Source organism: Abramis brama (assembly GCF_963993115.1).
Source record: "Abramis brama genome assembly, chromosome: 14".
In the NCBI taxonomy this organism is placed as follows: domain Eukaryota; kingdom Metazoa; phylum Chordata; class Actinopteri; order Cypriniformes; family Leuciscidae; genus Abramis; species Abramis brama.
The window spans coordinates 17,588,094-17,607,244 of NC_139976.1; the positions used below are offsets into that span (position 1 = coordinate 17,588,094).

General features: G+C 36.0%; 3 protein-coding genes across 4 annotated transcripts in view; 1 reads left to right on the top strand and 2 right to left on the bottom strand.

The window, feature by feature from the left end:
• On the bottom strand, positions 1-7,309 carry LOC311096575 (protein king tubby). The gene is made up of 13 exons (XM_084135825.1): positions 7,204-7,309; positions 7,069-7,112; positions 6,570-6,726; positions 6,213-6,452; positions 5,315-5,434; positions 5,035-5,169; positions 4,733-4,917; positions 3,248-3,406; positions 3,038-3,150; positions 2,841-2,955; positions 2,629-2,727; positions 1,831-2,002; positions 1-523 (listed from the first exon to the last, which is right to left on the bottom strand). The coding sequence occupies exons 2-13, from the start codon at positions 7,108-7,110 to the stop codon at positions 390-392; spliced, it is 1,671 nt and encodes a 556-aa protein (XP_083991951.1). The 5' UTR covers positions 7,111-7,112; positions 7,204-7,309; the 3' UTR covers positions 1-389.
• Positions 7,231-19,151, bottom strand: part of arsg (arylsulfatase G) — a 25,836-nt gene continuing 13,915 nt past the window's right edge. Inside the window, exon 14 of the mRNA XM_084135823.1 lies at positions 7,231-7,309. The gene's annotated coding sequence lies outside the window, so the exon portion shown is untranslated. The remainder of the gene's footprint in view (positions 7,310-19,151) is intronic.
• Positions 9,159-18,675, top strand: snx11 (sorting nexin 11). 2 transcript variants are annotated; one of them, XM_084135822.1, is made up of 7 exons: positions 9,159-9,405; positions 9,969-10,023; positions 10,248-10,334; positions 11,794-11,894; positions 15,292-15,387; positions 15,770-15,994; positions 16,078-18,675. In XM_084135822.1, exons 2-7 carry the CDS (start codon positions 10,000-10,002, stop codon positions 17,162-17,164), a joined length of 1,620 nt encoding a protein of 539 aa, XP_083991948.1. In that variant the 5' UTR covers positions 9,159-9,405; positions 9,969-9,999; the 3' UTR covers positions 17,165-18,675. The 2 variants fall into 2 exon arrangements, with proteins under 2 accessions (XP_083991948.1, XP_083991947.1); XM_084135821.1 differs by lacking the exon at positions 9,159-9,405 and adding an exon at positions 9,728-9,885.

Genomic DNA, 19,151 nt, shown 5'->3' on the forward strand with positions numbered 1-19,151 from the left:
TATGATTAATCCAGACTTTATTTACCAAGGAATGCCAAGCTTTCTTTTTCATGTAAACAAAGAAACAAACACAAAGGAAAAACAATGAAGGAAGGAAATAAAAAGAAAATATCAAATAAAATGATTTGCTTGAACAGTCTTGGAAAACAGACTATTAAATTTAGCATTTAAAGATGGAACAAATACGAACAAACTGCATACCTTTCAAGTTATTAAATGTAGATTCATGAATAATTAGTTAAACAGATACATTTTCTACTGTATGTCTTAATTTGCAGATAATTAAAAAATATCTAGTTCTTTCATTTCTGACTGCAAAGACATTTAATATCCTAAAGTACTGCAAAGCTTCCCTTTTTAAAAGAACAGAAAATACAGATGAATGAAGCTCATTCACAGGCCAGTTTGCCATCAAAGGAGGACAGAGTGATGGCAAATGCCTGTAGAGCACACATGGGGAAGCTGTAGTCCATGGAAAACACATCTTCTGCGACCCGGCCAAACTGCATCACGATGTAGTCCTCTGGAGAGAGATATTCATTGACAAGGATTAGTATTGAGAATTGTAATATCGTCATATATCATTTGATGCAGTCTTAAAAATAAAGGTTCCAAAAGTGTTTTTTCAAAGCAATGTCATAGAGGAACCATTTGTGGATCCCCAAAGAACATTTAAGTGAACAGTTCTTAAAAAGAACCCTTTTAATGACCTGAAGAACCTTTTTCCACTATAAATAACCTTACGCAGGGCCGGAGTGGGGCCACTTTTCAGCCCGGGAGTTTCAGGCCCAAGACCGGCCCACTTTTTCCATGGTGGAATTCCAAATTAGAACTTTTTCCAAATTGGATAAATGAAGCAACAGTTCAGCTCTTACTATTGTGTAGTTTGTATTAATACCATGGTTCAACAAATAATGTAAAGGTTAAATAATAATTAACTTTGACTTTATAAGAAGCAATTGCGACTTTATTTCACACAATTCTGACTTTATATCTTGCAATTCTGACTTTATATCTTGCAATTCTGACTTTATAACACGCAATTGCGACTTTATTTTCACGCAATTCTGACTTTATATCTCGCAATTCTGACTTTATAACACGCAATTGCGACTTTATTTCACGCAATTCTGACTTTATATCTCGCAATTGCAACTTTATTTCACGCAATTCTGACTTTATATCTCGCAATTCTGACTTTATAACACGCAATTGCGACTTTATTTCACGCAATTCTGACTTTATATCTCGCAATTCTGAGAAATAAATTCAGAATTGCGAGATGTAAACTCGCAATTGTGAGATAAAAAGTCGCAATTATCTTTTAAAATGTTTTATTCTGTGGCGGAAACAAGCTTCCATACCTCCTGGCCTCTTCCTCCCATTCATCCTTCCTGACGAGTACCTTTACGGTAGGGCCGGCCGGCCCAGCTATCGGTAGGCGCCGGCGGTGCCGCGGTAGCCTACCTGAGAAAACGTTTTGGAAAAGACGGGCTATGGACCCAACCAACTCTATAGGAGGGGAGGAGAGAACTCTCTCACATGGTACAACCCATGCAGAGGCTGAACGCTGCGGTGTCAGAATGCAGAACATGTGTAGCCTAATCTAACTAACGTGACAAATGTGAAGAAAAAAAAAATCCTCGACCGGCCCAAAAGTGAAGCGGCCCACCGGGAATTCTCCCGATTACCCACCCCGGGCCTGACCTTACGGAAAGGTTCCATGGATGTTAGAAGGTCCTCATGGAACCACTGATGTCGATAAAGAACCTTTATTTTTTTTAAGATACGAAATGAGAAAAAGAAGGATAACCTCTCAGTCTCACTCACCATTATCTGGATGGACAATCTGAAAGTTTTTCACAGATGCCTGTGTAACTCGGCCATGGAAATTGAGCACATACGACTGAGTTTGCTCATTCCAGCTGGGTGATTTATTTACAAGGGTGACAAGATTCTCTTTGTTACCATTCTCGTATCGGGTGAGCAGAGACTCCAGCTCCTGGGACACGCAAAAGAGATTCATGTGTTCAGAATTCCTTATTAATACACACATGATTGACAGTTGTTTTAATCGGTAAATCAAACACCTAATGTATTTTATATTCTTTATCTGAGTGAAGTGTAAGAAACTCATAAATCTCCAAGACATAAATTATACACTACCGTTCAATAGTTTGGAGTCAGTACGATTTAATATTAAAATAAAAAACTTTATTCAGTAAGGATGCGTTAAAGTGATCAAAAGACATTTATAATGTTATAAACAATTTCAATTTCAAATAAATGCTGTTCTTTTTGAACATTCTATTTATCAAAGGATTCTGTTTTTTTTTTTATCATGGTTTAAAATATTTAAAATAGAATGCAATACAATTTCACAAAATTACTATTTTTACAGTATTTTTGATCAAATAAATACAGTCTTGGTGAGCACAGTCTATTTGTATAAATTATATAAATTATATAATTATATAAATTCAGTCTATTTTTGAGCCTTCTTTCAAAAATATAAAAAATCTTACCGTCCCCAAACGTTTGAATGGTGGTGTATTTCCAAAAGAAATATAATATTGCTACAAATGATTAACAAAAAATATAAACTAGAATCCTCAATAAAATACTCACATTTTTTGGTCGAATAACGACTCTTTCATCATTCTCGTGCATACCAGGAATGATTACTGTCATTTTCCTGGGACCTTTGAAACCCAGAACATTTTTCTCCTGTGTGACGGCAAAAATAAAGCTTTTTTTGCAATCACAATAAAGAAAATATATATTTTTTTAAAGTTACTGTAGACATCTAATGGGGAATTAGCACACAATTAGCATCTTACATAATATATTGCTGCTAGCTCTTGTCGCAGTGTATCCGTTTCTTTGATGAATTGTTTCCTTTCTGGATTCTCGCCATTGTCGTACACGGTGAATTTAGTCCCCAGGACATTTGACCTGAGGAGACAAATCATATATCTTTGCATAGGCAGAATTACAAACAAAAAAAGTATTTGTGACACACTGTAATGGCACTCACCTTAGTTTGCCTATGTAACTGTCAGTATCTCTAGATAAATCTGTAGGATCGATTGATATCAAATAATTTGAAGTTGTACACATTTTTCTTTTCCTGCCAGCCATCAGAAATACCTGCCCATCCATAGGACAAGAGAATAACGATGTGTTAAGAGATGAAAAGAGATCATTTTTACAAATTTTCTTTATTCACAATCACACTCCTGCTAACCCTTTTCCCATCCTCCTTTTCCATGTGGAGGAAATAGGTGGGGTAGATCCCTTTTTCCACTCCCCTCCTGTCTCTGGTGATCCTGCACTGAATAGTCACATCTCTTGGAGCAGGACGCATGGAAAACTGTTCCAGATCCTCCAAAGACATAGGAGAGGACTGGATAAGAAAGGAAAAACAAGGATATATAATACACGGCCCGGCCAAAAAAAAAAAAAGGCCGCTGTTTGGATTTACATGCTTAAAAATCTATGACTGGATCATTATTGCAGTGATTATGTTTCTAGCATGTTAAATGTTTGGCAACAGTTCTTCTAAACCTAACTGTTGGAGTGTGTAGCTTTTCATTTCTTAAACAACCATGTAGGAAGACAGATCATGGCCATATTCCAGGATGACAATGTCAAGATTCATCAGGCTCAAATTGTGAAAGAAAAGTTGGGAGGGAGCATGAAGAAAAACTATTCATTTTCTTCTGTGTGGGCCTCTGATGTGATTTCACAAGAGCATCACGACGCATGCGCGAGAACTGAGAAGATGACACAGATGGGTCTCGATGTAGTGTTTAAAATGGTTCTAAAGTGTGCATGTCCTGGATGTCCGAATCGTGAGAAACCAACGAGAAAACGTAAAAGTGCCTTACCAATGCCGCAAAATGAATGGCTTACCTTTCACACTTTCCCATCAAATGATCGTGAGCGCCATCTTCTCAGTTCTCGCGCATGCGTCGTGGCGCTCTCGTGAACTCACGTCAGAGGCCCACACAGAAGAAAATGAATAGTTGAATAAAGTCGTTATTTTTGGGGCGCATGATAAACTTAAGGTTGAGCCACTGTAGTCACTTGGACTATTTTAACAATGTCTTTACTAACTTTTCTGGGCCGGCAGAATGAAATTACCTTGCAGCCTATGAAGGAGTGAGCCAGCTCTCAGATTTCATCAAAAATATCTTCATTTGTGTTCCGAAGATGAACCAAAGTCTTACGGGGTTGGAACAACATGAGGGTGAGAAATTAATGACAGAATTCTTCTTTTTTGGGTGAACTAACCCTTTAAATTCATTGAAAATCTTTAGGATGTGATGGATGAGACTTTACAGAGTGCTGGACTCTTGCATTGTCAATACAAGATCTTGACCAAAAATGTATGCATCTCTTGATGGAAAGAACATCACAACATTTATTTCCATCAAGAGGTGCATACATTTTAGTTTTTGGTTGTCATCCTGGAATGTGACCCTGATGTGTCTTCCTACATGGCTGTTTAAGAAATGAAAAGCTACACACCCTCTCTCTCTCTCTCTCTCTCTCTCTCTCTCTCTATATATATATATGTGTGTGTGTGTGTGTGCATATATATATGTATATATATATATATATATATATATATATATATATATATATATATATATGTGTGTGTGTGTGTGTGTGTGTGTGTGTGTGTGTGTGTATATATATAAATGAATGAATTTCAACTAAATCTTACCTTTCCCATGTCCAGCGAGTCACTGTCAGAGGAGGGCTCCTTATAGTTGGAGTTTAACGAAGCAATATCGTTATTATTTTTTGCTCCTTTTTTAGACTTTTTCGATGTTTTTTTAGCTTCACTCTTCTTGTCCTCCTCTTCTTTGTCCTGTTTTTCTTCCTCACTATCACTGAGATGACATCTCACTACAATGACAGAAAACTAATGTCATCAAACAGGCCTAATCAAAGGCAAACCATCTCTAACCAAAAAGGTTAATTTGACAAGACAAATATAATTTTTTTAAGCTTTTTTTTTTTTACTTGGCTTCAGCTGTTGTTTCTTTGGTGTGGGAGGGACGGGGCTCTTTGTCCAATCTTTTCTTTCATCCTCACTCTCTGATTCAGGTTTTTTCTCTTCATTGATGTTGAATTCCACCACTGAATCAGTCTGGATTGCTGAAAAATACCACAAGTTGGAATGTTATCAAAAACAATGTCAGGTTATTTCCTATTTATGGATGAGGCACTGGCCTGTGCTACAGGAAATGGCCTTTAACTTGTGTCATGCTAAACAATGGAGACACATCTCCGGTACACTTACAAGACTGTTCCCCCGTCTGCACTTTCTCCTTAGATTCGTTTGTTTTATCCTTCTTCTTCACTGTTTTTCTCTCTTTCCCTTCATTTTCCTTGGCTTCTAAAGCTGATTTTGGTTCAAGTACTAGAATGTGAAATTAAACAAAATGTAAAGACACATCTATGGAAGCTTGTTTTCACCACGGAATATAAAAATGTAATTACAACTTTTTATCTCACAATTGACTTTTTTCTCAGAATTGTGAGATATAAACTCAGACTAGTCGATTAGTTGACTTTAATGCTCTGCCATAACACTTTAAGCTTGACGTCGACTAGTCGCTGGATATGGCCTATAGAGGGCGCAACAGAATAAAAAAATCTTGGAAGTCAAACAGTTAAAATGACAAATAAATGCATACTCTGAAAGAGCTCCACAAGATATGTTTGATTATACGATCTGGATGCTCAAAATTGATCGGGAGAATGTAATGTAAAAACATGCGTTTTCTGTAAAGCTGCTTTGAAACAATAAGTATTGTGAAAAGCACTACAAATAAATGTGAATTTAATTGAATATAAAGTCGGAATTCCAATAAAGTCCAATTCTGAGAAACATATTCTCGCAATTGCGAGTTTTTACCTCACAATTCTGACTTAACTTTATATCTTGCAAGTCAGAATTGCGAGATATAAACTTACAATTGCGAGAGAAAAAAGTCTTTATAAGTCTTAAAGACTTTATAACTCGCAATTGCAAGTTTATCTCACAATTGTGAGGGGTAAAAAAATCAAAATTGCAATAAATATAAAAAGTCTCAATTACCTTTTTTATGTGTTATTCAGTGGTGGAAACAAGCTTCCATACACATCACAATGAGGCAGATGTAAAAAGGATAACTGAAAAAAGTGAAAACACTTACATTTTGTTTGTCCCTTTTTCACAGCCTTCTTCTTAGTTTTCTTTCCATCTGCTTGGCCCTCTGTGTCTAAAGTGCATTTAGGGCTGTGCTGCGGGCTGATCTCTAGATCAATTTTCTTAGTGATAACCTGAAGAGAGTGAGCTGCCTCTTCCGATGCCTCTTCTGTCCTGGATGAAATGTCCAGTTCTCCTAAACAAATTTCTTCCACTGTGTTTTCATAAATCTGCACAGGTTGTGTGTCTGATAAGAAAAAGGCAGGGTATTATTTTCTATAAAGCTCTACAAAATGAAAATCATTACTAATAAACAATTATATGTTAACAATAATATAGGCCTATAGTGTAAGTGTGTACGAACCATTGAGGGAAGTGTTGCTCTGAGACTGGCTTATCAATAAAGCTTTATCATCAGCCTCAGCTTTCTGTTTACGTGTCTTGGGACGGATGTCATGATTCGCTGTGACCATACGGGTATCTGCCCTTCTTCTTTGTTGTTTCTTTATCAAAAGTGAACGCTATGAGAGTTGACATGATTAAAACTGCTGTTAAACATCCAGTTATTTATTATAGACCATATTCCCAGCAATGCCATTAGTATAGATACATATCCTCAAAACACAAAGAAGTAGAAATTATTTCATAATATATTGTGTCGTTCAGTGTATGAACTCATTCAGTGAGTAAAAAATGTTTTATTTGAATTTGTTTCCATTATTTAACTTTAAATTTGAAGTAAGAACTAATTTAAGTGTGACATTAAGCATGACAATAATGTCAAAGGTAAAATAATACTGGAAAAATAAATGTTATTGATAAAATATGCAACACAAGTAAATGTCTAATCAAAAGACACTCACCTGATTGTCCAGCTTCTGCTGTCGGACCTCTGCGTCCTCCATTTCTTTTGTAGAAAAAGAACAAATATCAACATTTTGGCAGTACTAAATCATTTATACAAATGATCCACTATGCTGTTATTGTCAGAAACTCACCAGCCGGAATACACGCTCAAAGCAGCTATCAAATGAAATAAATGTCTCATTGTCCCTGTCCGTCTCAGCAGCTCCATATGACATCCCCACCTGCTTGCAACAGAAGCTAAAGAAGATTACAGCGGATAAAGTTCTTATGCTCAACGCACCACTGAGACGTCATGTAGAATGGATCTTTCTTCATCACTGACATCAGAGACTGTTTTATGACTCTGAAGTGCTGAAAACACCATTAATATCATATTATTACAAGATATTGGTTGTATAATACCATATCTATTATACATTTCTGCATCCTTGGGTCAAAATAAGTATTTTGTGCTAGACTAAGTGTTTTCTTTTTATGCATGTTTATCCCACAGTACAATTGCAAAACATAGTTCTAATGATATGAGGATTTAAAAAGCACAATATTGCATGAAATTAGGCCTTTTCCTTCATATACAGTAAGCCTCTAGTAGCTAAGGCGAGACACTACAGGGAAAACTGATTTTCAGGAAATAAAATAAAAATGTTTATCAAGATTATTTTTTGCCTAGCATTCATTGTATTGTAGATACAACTATTTGACTTACATAACCTAAAATAGCCATTTCTCTAGTTCAGTTTGATGCTTTGCATTCATGCTAACTTCAAACCCACATGCTAAAACAGTTAGCTATGCTATGGCTGCTTGGGGTGGGGATAGTTGTAAAATTTTATTAAAAATGATGTAACCAATAAGTCCAGTTATCAGTCATATCCTCTGTTAAGGCAAAGTCACATGAGTTTTTTGTTGTGCATCAAAGGATTTAGGTGGTAAATGTGTTTCCACTGTAGTCTATGCGCATGTCTTCTTATCGGAAAAAAAGGTTTTTGGCTAAATTAAGCACATATGTTTTTTTGTGCACATTTTTAGAATTTATGCACATCTTTATGTTTCCATCCAGGGTTTTTTTTTTGCTATCCCAAAAGTCACATAAAAATAGGTGGATGGCAACACACTTTAGCTATAGTGACTGAACATTTATGTGACAGGATTATAGTACACACACACTGCAGTTGTTTTTGTGCTCAATTTAAAGTCCTAAAAGAAAAACAATATAATGGTTTTTTGTCACTTTAAATCGTTCACTTTAAAATCTGATTACTCTGTTCTTTGATAAAGTTCTTGCATAAATTAGATAGTGTGGATCTTAATTCAGCAAATTATCTCTCATTGTTACATCAGCTAGTGTTAGTGATACCCCAATAGTGGGGTAGGTTGTAACAACGAAACTCTTTATATTTGACATCACATTATCTGTGATTTTGTAGTACACGTCGGTCCAAGTTAGTTTTTGTTGTAGTAGACAAATGTAACTATACATTGTATCAAACTATAGCACAAACAACCACTAAGTTTACTGATGCTCAAACAAAAAGTGTTACTTCCATCCCCGGTCTCCCCTATATCGAAATGACATTGACACAAATCTCCACTTGAGTAGCATGTACACATTTAAGTTTTATTTTTATCTTATTCTGAAGGGTTTTACTCTGTTACAATATCATTAGCCTGATTTATATATAATTTTATTCCCTATAACATTTTATTCCCAAAAACATAGAGAAAATGTTTTATATATATATTGACAGTAGCCTTTTTTCTGATTTATTAAAAAAGTTATTCAAATTACCCTCTATATAAAAAAAACTGCCATTCTAATATGTTAACAAAATGAAACGTGTATTTTGAACCTCACTTTATGTTCAGATGTCAGGAAATTAATGCAAAATACAAGGCCTACAAAAAATACATTATCCTCTACGAGGCCTCTAACGAATACATTTCCATTAAAGGGAAAAGATAAGCAGTATATAGTGTGTCTGTGTCTCAAACTTAGTGAGCCTACTCTTTTTTTTAAAATCATAAACAGACTAATAATCCATAAACAGACTAACCACCCTAACACAAGATGGCAGTGTCTCACCTCAGCTTGTTTATTTCACAGCTGAAGAAAAAGGAAGCTGATGATCACGTTACTCGCTGAATGATTTGGACGTGTTTTTAATATCTCGTATCTGTTTTATCTGTGTCATGCAATCTAAGTGAAATACCATAAAACATTTTTCGATCGGGTGGGATGAAGGTACTGATTTTACTTTATTTGTTGACGTTCGTATCTTAGCTAATTAACTTGCGCTAGCTGTTCTACAACCTGGAAATCGGCCACTACTGCAGTAAGTATCACACTTAACAATATAAATATAAAGCTAAAACGTCTCTTCTAACTGTTCTCTAGTGTAAGAAGTGTTGTGACAGGTAAGTTAACAGACAAAAAGTTATCGAGTTAAAATCCAATACATTAATGCCAAAGTATTTATCTTAACAGGACTGCTAACATTAATATGTTCAGTTTCAACGCGTTTAACTTAACGTTACCCTTTAATCACGGGTAAATCACATTATTGACCACAAAGCTGAATAGTCATGATTAATGGGTTTTTAGAGGAAGAGGAGGGGCAGATGATTCATCGCAGTGGTTAAAAGAGCGAGTCAGGAGATGTTTGTCCCCTAGATACTCAAAAACAACAATTTGTGATGTTTTGGAGAGTAGACAGTGACGTTACCAGGTCTGAGGAATCTGTTGATTTCTCTTTTTATGGATTTGTGAAGATTTTTGCTCTCCTCAAATTATGGAAAACCAAAGACAAAATAATGTGAGTTCATAGACTTTGTAAAACATTCATGATAAGGGATGTTGTTGTTGTTGTTGTTGATGACTCAACTTTTTTTTCCACAGATGTCAATGGTGCCATGTTACCTCTGGTAGGATGATCAAAAGTCAAGAGCAAGATGTAAGATCTCTTTATTATTCTTTCCAGTTTGGCTGTGTTATTATGTGCAATGACAGATCTGAATATTGTACTAAACCCCCTAAGCAATAAGATCTTATGGGTCTAAGATATTGAGGCTTAGAAGATGGGCTGTAGGATTCTCTTTTTAAAGGTATAAAATGTCATACATGTTTGATAATTGTACATCTTGATCTTTAAAAAATGTTCCTTCATTTTTTCTTTAGGAATTCATTGCAGTGAGAGTTCAGGATCCTCGTGTTCAGAATGAAGGGTCGTGGAACTCATTTGTGGACTTCAAAATTTTCCTTCATGTGAGTATTTCTGCCTCAAGGATTTCTGATATCCTCCTGGGACCCAGGAATAGACTTTTGTCCACTGTAGTGGACATTATATTTTAGTGAATTTCTCTGACACCACACCATACATGTCACAGCCTGGGTGTCGATGTGCCAAGGTTGGTAATTAAACAGTTGCTGGACCCCATTGACATCCATAGTATTTTTTTTTCCTACTATGGAAGTCCATCAGTCGTTTGGTTACCGACTTTCTTCAAAATATCTTCTTTTGTGTTCAGCAGAAGAAAGAAAGTCATACAGGTTTGGAACAACTTGAGGAAGAGTAAATGATGACAGCATTTTCATTTTTGGGTGAACTATCCCTTTAATGTGCAAATTAGATACAGTGTGTATAGATACATTGCATTAAATGGGAATATTAATTTATGGCCATTTTATCCACATATTGCATAAAGAAAAATGGTGCATCAATTCATTCCGTTATATCTTTCATAACATAGTTATAGAATCATCTTTATACAAATTTTAGGTAAAATAAATCCTGAAACCCCAACATTTATTGGTGATTGGAAAAAAAAAATCCCATTGTTTTTGCCTATACATATCATTTCATATCAGTTTATTTTTTTAAATAATTGAGTCCAGGTGTCCACTACAGAGGACATAACATATGAATAAAATATCATTTTTCAAAAATGTTTTTTTACCATTTGTTTCTTATGCTCTAAACAATGTGATGACATGGAAAAAAAACTAAATAATAAAAAAATAATAATAATTTGGGTCTCAGGAGGATATTACAAGATTACAATATAATAATGTGACTCTTTCCAAGTTACAAAGTACTTCATTGATCAGTTCTACTTGGGCCAGTTGCATAAACAGCTTAGACTAGTCTTAAAAGTAAGTCATCTATTTATTTATTTTCTTCTGAACTTTTTAAAGTCTTTACATAAAGGTAGATCAGTCAGTCTAATTTGAATTTCCCTTGGTTAACTGCTAGTTGGTCAAACTAGTTCTTAAGACTCAAGTTTATGCAACTGGCCCCAGATTTAGATGTCAAGATGACATTGTTATTGGTAGTCCTGTATTGTTTACAGTAGTGGTGTTGACTGAATCACAGCAGTGTCCTCATTTTATTATTTCTGTCTTGTCTGTGGAGTTGATAGGAGTTTCCATGCCTCTATTGTTTTTCATCTTTATCTTTTTAATGGCATACGTCTATATCAGTATGTAGAGCGCAAGGTGGGCTATGGCTGAAATTCTGTACAAAATGCAATTTAACACACAGCAAAAAAGATGCACACTGCTTAAGTGAAAAGTTTGGTATTTTGAAGATGTGCAACACTTCTGTTAATTATAAGATTAATAAAAATAATAATCACTAGTATACATGTTCTTATTCTTGTTTTTGTCATGCCTCGTGTTAACTGTATCAGTGATCTGAATTTGGTTACTTGGTTTCATTTACCAGACAAACAGTAAAGCATTCACTGCCAAAACATCCTGTGTGAGGCGGCGATACAGCGAGTTTGTGTGGTTGAAGAGAAAGCTGCAAAAGAACGCTGGTCTCGTGTAAGTTCCTTTGCACAAACACTTCCTAGTGGCAGATATACAGTACTGGTCAAAAGTTTGGAAACATTACTATTTAATTTTTTTTTTAATGAAGTCTCTTATGCTCATCAAGCCTGCATTTATTTCATTGAAAATACAGGAAAAAAACAGTAACATTGTGAAATATTATATATTTCTATTTGAATATACTTTAAAATATTATTTATTTCTGTGATGCAAAGCTGAATTTTCATCAGCCACTTGTCTTCAGTGTCACGTGATCCTTCAGAAATCATTATAATATGCTGATTTGATACTCGGTTATTATCAATGTTGGAAACAGTTGCGCTGCTTAATGTTTTTTGGAACCTGTGATACTTTTTTCAGGATTCATTGATAAATAAAAAGTTAAATAGAAAAGCATTTATTCATAAATATAATTATTTTCTAACAATATAAATATTTACTATCACTTTTTATCAGTTTAACACATACTTGATGAACAGTGTTGTGCAAGTTACTTCCAAACTGTAATACATTATACATTACTTGTTACTGTTATTTAAAAGTAATTCTTTACCTTACAATATTACTGTCTCAGAATTGTAATGCGTTACATTACTCCTGTATTACTTTTGAGTTACTTTCACCAAAATAACTACAGAAGTAGAACTTAACATTCTAAAATGACTAGGGCTGTAAAGATATGTGATACGAAACCGCGACACTCAGATCCACGAACCTGTGTCACGGTGCGCGGTGTGAGAAGGCAGAACTCCCCCTTCCAATTCCCAGAGTTATCCTTCCCGTCCAGATCCAAAGCTACCACATCTTTAAATTACTATTAGTATTATTTGAAATTAACATTATAAAATACGGACCTACACCACAAAACTAGTTGAGAATAAATTCTTTAAAATTGAGCAATTCCAGCGTGGACCTGACATTTGCTGTAAAAACGTGAAATATAAATTCTCAGAAAATGCATTTAATACCAATATATTGAAACGACTGTTTATATATCCATAGGCTACTCCCTTAATAAAGGAGACCAGATATTAGAAAAATATCAATCTACACACATGCATTTTATATTTAATATGAGGGAAATAGACATGTATGCATGCGTGACACAAAAAAATCTTTAACTTTTAGGTAGCAAAATATTTTTTAGTAATTCTGTGAATTACGCTAAGCAAACCAAAATTAATACTACCCACCGGATGAAGAAGGGTTGGCTCTCCACAGAACATAATATATTCATTTTATTTTATTTTATTTTATTTTTCGCATTTATGAGGAAAAAACAATGGTCGTGTCAGTTCTCAGTTACGGACGTGAGCGCTCTGAAAGCGGCACTAAAAGACTGCTTTAAAACTTTCACAGAGACCTCAAACAGAAAGCACAAAGCCTTTCTTTAAAGTGAATTTCGTTTTGTATTAATTGTATCTTAATTTTAATCAATGTTTCATCAACCAATTGCTTGGATAATGATTTAATAAATAAGAAGTAAATATAGTAGACGAGATAATCAGGGCACGGAGGCGCCCGCGCGTGAATTGAAGCGCGTCTCATAAATGAACCGAAACTCAGAGTCTACTTGCCTCACAGTCAGACATGTCTACTTTTAAACAGAGCAATTCAAAACGAAAGAAAACATACTGCTCTCTGGTTAGAAAGAAAACACAGAACAAACAGAGTAATGCGCATATGTCCATCCCACGAATGTACAGTCTTCTTCTACCATATTCTCATTATTAGCCGCTTTTCCACTGGCCAGTGCGATCATAGATGTCATATATAAAGGCTAGATGTCTCGTGCGCGCTGCTGGCCAATGGAGATCGACGTCCGCACACGGCGGCCATCTTGCCACAGTGGACTCGCTCACTCGTTTAATGGTGCATATACTTTTAAATAAACATAACTTGCCCATTTTTCTACCTATTTTTAAACGGTTTGGTTTGTTATAAACGTCAGAGATGTAGTTATGACACTACATGCATACACTGCATACATATGAATAATTATAACATACATGTTCAAGCATTCGGAATTATAGCCACGTTAATAACGTTTGTAAGAAACCAAACCGTTTGTAAATCCGTCAATATTTCAGCGAGATATGAGGATTTGTGTGCATGCTGATCACTCACCTAATGCACAGCTTCACTGCGGTAAGATGGCCGAACGGTGATGCCGGAAGTGACTGCGCCATAAGACATCTAGCGTTTATATATGATATCTATGAGCGCGATCACAGAGACCAAAATCATGCCTCGCGGCACTCCTGCTAAACCTGTCCTACACATGCTTTTACTGGACTATGTCACACAATACAAAGGTACACCAGCAAGAGGGAGATGAATGAAATAAATCGCCATACAAATATATCAGAAGCTGTCATTTAGTCGTTATTTACAAACTTGGACACCACACGCGGCTATTGACTGACCACGAACATGTAATAACTTAGGCATTTTTCATTCGTTAATGTCTCGCGGTCTGGCTGTTTTTTCCCCAGTTTTTTTTTTTTTTGAACAATTAAATTTTGGGCTAAAAGTGTGTTGTAACGCAAGCGTTACTGAACATGTACCGAGTAAAATATGAATGAAAATTGATTAGTAATGCCTTACACTACTGCGTTACAACAAAAAGTAATAAGTTACTGTAATACATTACTTTTGTAACGCGTTACTCCCAACACTGTTGATTAATAAAAGTATTAATTTCTTTCAACAACAAAAAAAGATTGACCTCAAAATTTGGAATGGTAGTGTATATTGTAAAAAAAAAAAAAAGTTTTATATTTTAAATAAATGCTGTTCTTTTTTAACTTTTATTCATCAAAGAAAAAAGTATCATAGGTTATATAAAAAAATTAAGCAGCAACATTGATAATAAATCAGCATATTAGAATGATTTCTGAAGGATTGTGTGACACTGAAGACTGGAGTAATGATGCTGAAAATCCAGCTTTTCATCACATAAATAAATGATATTTTAAAGTATATTCAAAGAGAAAACCCTTATTTTAAATTGTAATAATATTTCACAATATTACAGTTTTTTCTGTATTATTGAATAAATAAATGCAGGCCTAATGAGCATAAGAAACGTCTTTCAAAAACATTAATAATAGTAATGTTTCCAAACATTTGACTGGACACTGTACGTCTCAGCCAAAATGCTTCATTAAAAATGTTTTTAAATATATACTTATAGTAAATAATTTGTTTAGATATGCCAATTAAAAATTTTAATAATTTAGTTTAAATGTATTGTGTAAGCAGTGTTATGCTATGTATTAGGGACTTTTATTCCATCAAAAAAAATGTATAAAACAAAAAAATTCAAGCGGTGCCTTTTAATTTTTACATTTGTCCAGTTACCCATAATGCATTGCTTTATTTTCCACAGGCCTGTTCCTGATCTGCCCAAAAAGTCTTTCTTCTCGTTTATTACCGATGACTTCATTGAAAGAAGGAGAAAGGGTCTTCAGAGCTTCTTGGATAGGTCAGTTTAACTCCTTTGTCAGTCTTGTAGGGCCATATTTTTACGATCTAAGCGCACGGCGCAAGTGCACTTAGGGCATGTCCGAATCCACTTTTTCTAGTTTAATGACGGGAAAAATGGTCGGTGCATCCGGCGCATGGTCTAAAAGGGTTGTCTCTATCTCTTAATGAGTAATGGGTGTGTTTTGGGCTTTACGTGCAATAAACCAGAGTCTCATCTCCCATTCCCTTTAAAAGCTAGTTGCGCTCGCGCCATGGCGGATTTGTATAATAGGGCCCTTAGTGTTTGCTGGTGTTACAAATGAAAGAGATAAAAATATCACTACAGAAATATTATTTGAATGTTAAACTTTCAATTCCTGGCATTTCGTCTTCATCTACAGGGTGCTGCACATGACAGTATGCCTGTCAGATAGCCAACTCCATCTTTTTCTGCAGACTCAGCTTCCTGTCAAGCACATTGAGGACTGTGTGCAGGGTCACACCCCTTACACTGTGACAGAGGCCATTCTGAATTATGCTTCCTCCAACCTCGGCTGGGTCCAGGAGGAAGGTGCCGGGGCCCAAGAATTATGGCCCACCCCTGTTCCATACGAATCTGTAGAGAGGTAAAAACTGGTCGCAATGACAAAACGCATGATGTTGTAACATTAAGACCACTTATCTCCTAATGATATACTTCTCTTCGCAGTCCTGCTCCTCACCTCCCTTCATTACAAAGTCCAGGAGCCACATTCAGTGGACCTCCAAATGAACTTACAGACGTTTCAGACTCCGAGTCGAGACTGAGTGACGCAGATCAGACTGCACATGACCTGAAGCAGGTTATTGACCATGAACAGCTGCCTCAAGAGGGAGAGAATTGCATTAAACTAGTAGTTGAAATCCACCCGAATCTTGTTGGTTCTGTAGAGACTGAGGAAGAGGGTGAAAACATTGGATCAGATAAGGTCACCAAAGATCTACAAAGGTATGATTGTGAATATCCTGCCCCACAGACAGACGGACACCTTGAAGACGAGCCTTTGCAAGGAGATAGAAGCAATGAAGAAGATCTTGATCAAGAAACGTCTGTTGGCGAAGATGTTGTTGACATTACCTCAGTAGATGGAGTCATTGAGGAAAGGACTCTTGGTGATATCAAGGAAGAGAAGGGAGGTCCAGACGCTGGACTTGAACAGGACAGCACTGTGAGACAAACCCCTAAAGAGGACCTTTATGAAGAAGATCCAAGAGTAAGGATCCATAATAACGAAGTAACTCTGGATCTCAGTGCTGTTAAGGAAGACAATGCTGAGCATCCCAGAGAGAAGGTACTTGAAAGCGCAGCTACAACTGTAGATGTTGCACACCATGATGCTTGTGAGGAGAACATGCCAGATACTAAAGATCATGATAAAGCAGAATTAACAGAGGATCATACAGTCCAAGAGAATGGAGTCAGTGATGAAGACTACAGCGAAGTTGCTGCGGTCCAGGAAGAGGCCATGAATGCGAATGTGGAGCATATAGGTGAGGTGAACAAGCTCAATGCAAAATGTCATCAGCCCGGCAGTGGCATTTTGATACTTGGGGGAATTGAGGAAGCAGTGAGCACACAAACCGCCCCCGTGACAGAGACCGTGACAGAGACTGTCACAGAGACTGTCAGCAACCTTGATGCAAATCCTGCTGATGTCAAAAAGCTTGTTTTACAAGCCATAGAGATTGATTCAATGCAATGTCAGGAGACGGACAGTCATATAATAAGCACTACCCACCAACCAGATACTAACTAATTCCCATGGGAATTGGTACAGTCATAGACTGGACCCATTGTGTTCAAAGAGTCCTCCCACCAGCTCTTTCTCAGTCAACATCCAAGACATTCTTCTACTGTGATCTCATAGTGAGTGAGTGAATGTAGCTGGAAAGGGAAGAACACATCACGTTTTTTTGCATTGATCCACTGTTGTTGTTTCAGTTACAGACCGTTTACAGAAGATACACTGAATGATTAGACAGGCTGTGTTTTTCCCAACAAACAATGTGAACAAACTGCAAACTGGGGTTCAAATTGCACTTGCCACGAATAATTATGAATCCATGGTAGCGAGCGAGAAAGGGAATGGTACACAGAGAAGAATATAAATCGCTATGGAACCTTGATTCTAATTTTCTCCATTCTAAATCAAAATAGTTTTGTGTTTGTATGATCGTAGCAACTTTACCGTCAAATGAGAATTACCACATGACATGCTGATCTGTTTTAGCATTTTCAAAACCCAATTTTGACTGACTTGTCACTTTCTAAAGCACTTCCCTTTTTTTCCCAACGGTAAAAACCATGTTGCATGTTTGCTCTGGTGGAACTTTGGGGTAATTTAAGGGAAAGTTCACCCAAAAATGAAAATCCGGTCATCATTTTCTCACCGTTGTGTTATTCCAAACCTAAAGGACGTTCTTGTGTGAAACACAAGAAGATATTTGGAAAAATGTCTGTTTTTCTGTCCAATGTTGTCATTTATTGTTTAGACAAAAACCTTCAAAATATCATCTTTTGTGTTCCTTTTGAATAGAGAAAGTCATACAGGTTTGGAACTCCCATCAGGGTGAGTAAATGATGACAGAATTTACTACTTAGTGTGGTTGTTGAGAGTGTGTTGTCTTTGGTATTTAATTTCCTAGTCGCTTAATTTATGGTCAGAACACTAATTTCCATACAGAAACTTTATGAGCTAAGAAAAAACCCAGATACATTAGAAATTACAGTGCACATTGTTTGCAATGGTAATGTACTTTATTTTCCTCTTCCTAACTTAATGTTGCACAAGATTGTAAGTACGCTGCTCGTTGACTGTTTGTCTATATTCTGCTGTGATGTTACAGTGAACAGAAACTCAAAAGGGACTTATTGTTGATTAACAGGAAAGAGAACTTCTTTATTTCCTTAAAAAACGGTGATCTCTTATCACACACAGGTGTTATTTGTTTTGCAGATCAGCACAGTAGACAATTACGAAGGCATTATTACAAAACATTAAAGCTAAATTATCATTTTTATGTTTTTAAAGGATTTTTAAGTTACAGTTTTTAACAGTTTGAAGTTTTGCATTTTATTATTAGTTGTGAAGAGTGTAAGAACATTCTTGGCTTCACGCCACACAGAATGTGGTTTTACATTCATTTGAAGAGCCACCACTCCTATCAGGCTGGACTACATTCACATCCACATCAATGTATGTACGTTTCGATTCACCTATGTGTTTACTAACAGCAAACCAATAAAGACAAAGTGGCTAAAATGAAACTGAATTGCCTCTGATCCATGAGAAAACACATTGGAACAGCCATTCACTATACCAACCGATACCATTATATTTATTATTTACTGACCAAGTATGCGTGGACAGACACGCATGGAAGCAGCCAAAGCATTTTCGACTAAAGCCTGGAATACACTACATGACTTTTGCCCAGTCTGGACTTTTCAGTCTGGACAAACTGATGCTAGAAAAATTTTGTAATGTATGAGTTCAAAGTTTTCAAAACTTCAAAGTTTGATTCCATCCATTTGGAGGATATCAAACATGTTAGATCTTTCGAGCCGATTTTAGAACACATTGTTTTCATTTGTCAAGCGTCTCGTATAGCAACAAGGCATGTTTCTCCATTAGTTTGTTCTGTTTGTAATGACTTGAAAGTCAGGTAGTGTGAGATCCTCACTTGTTTAGTTTTTCCTCTGTAACCATTTACACAGGTGCCAAATGAATGATGACTAGTGTT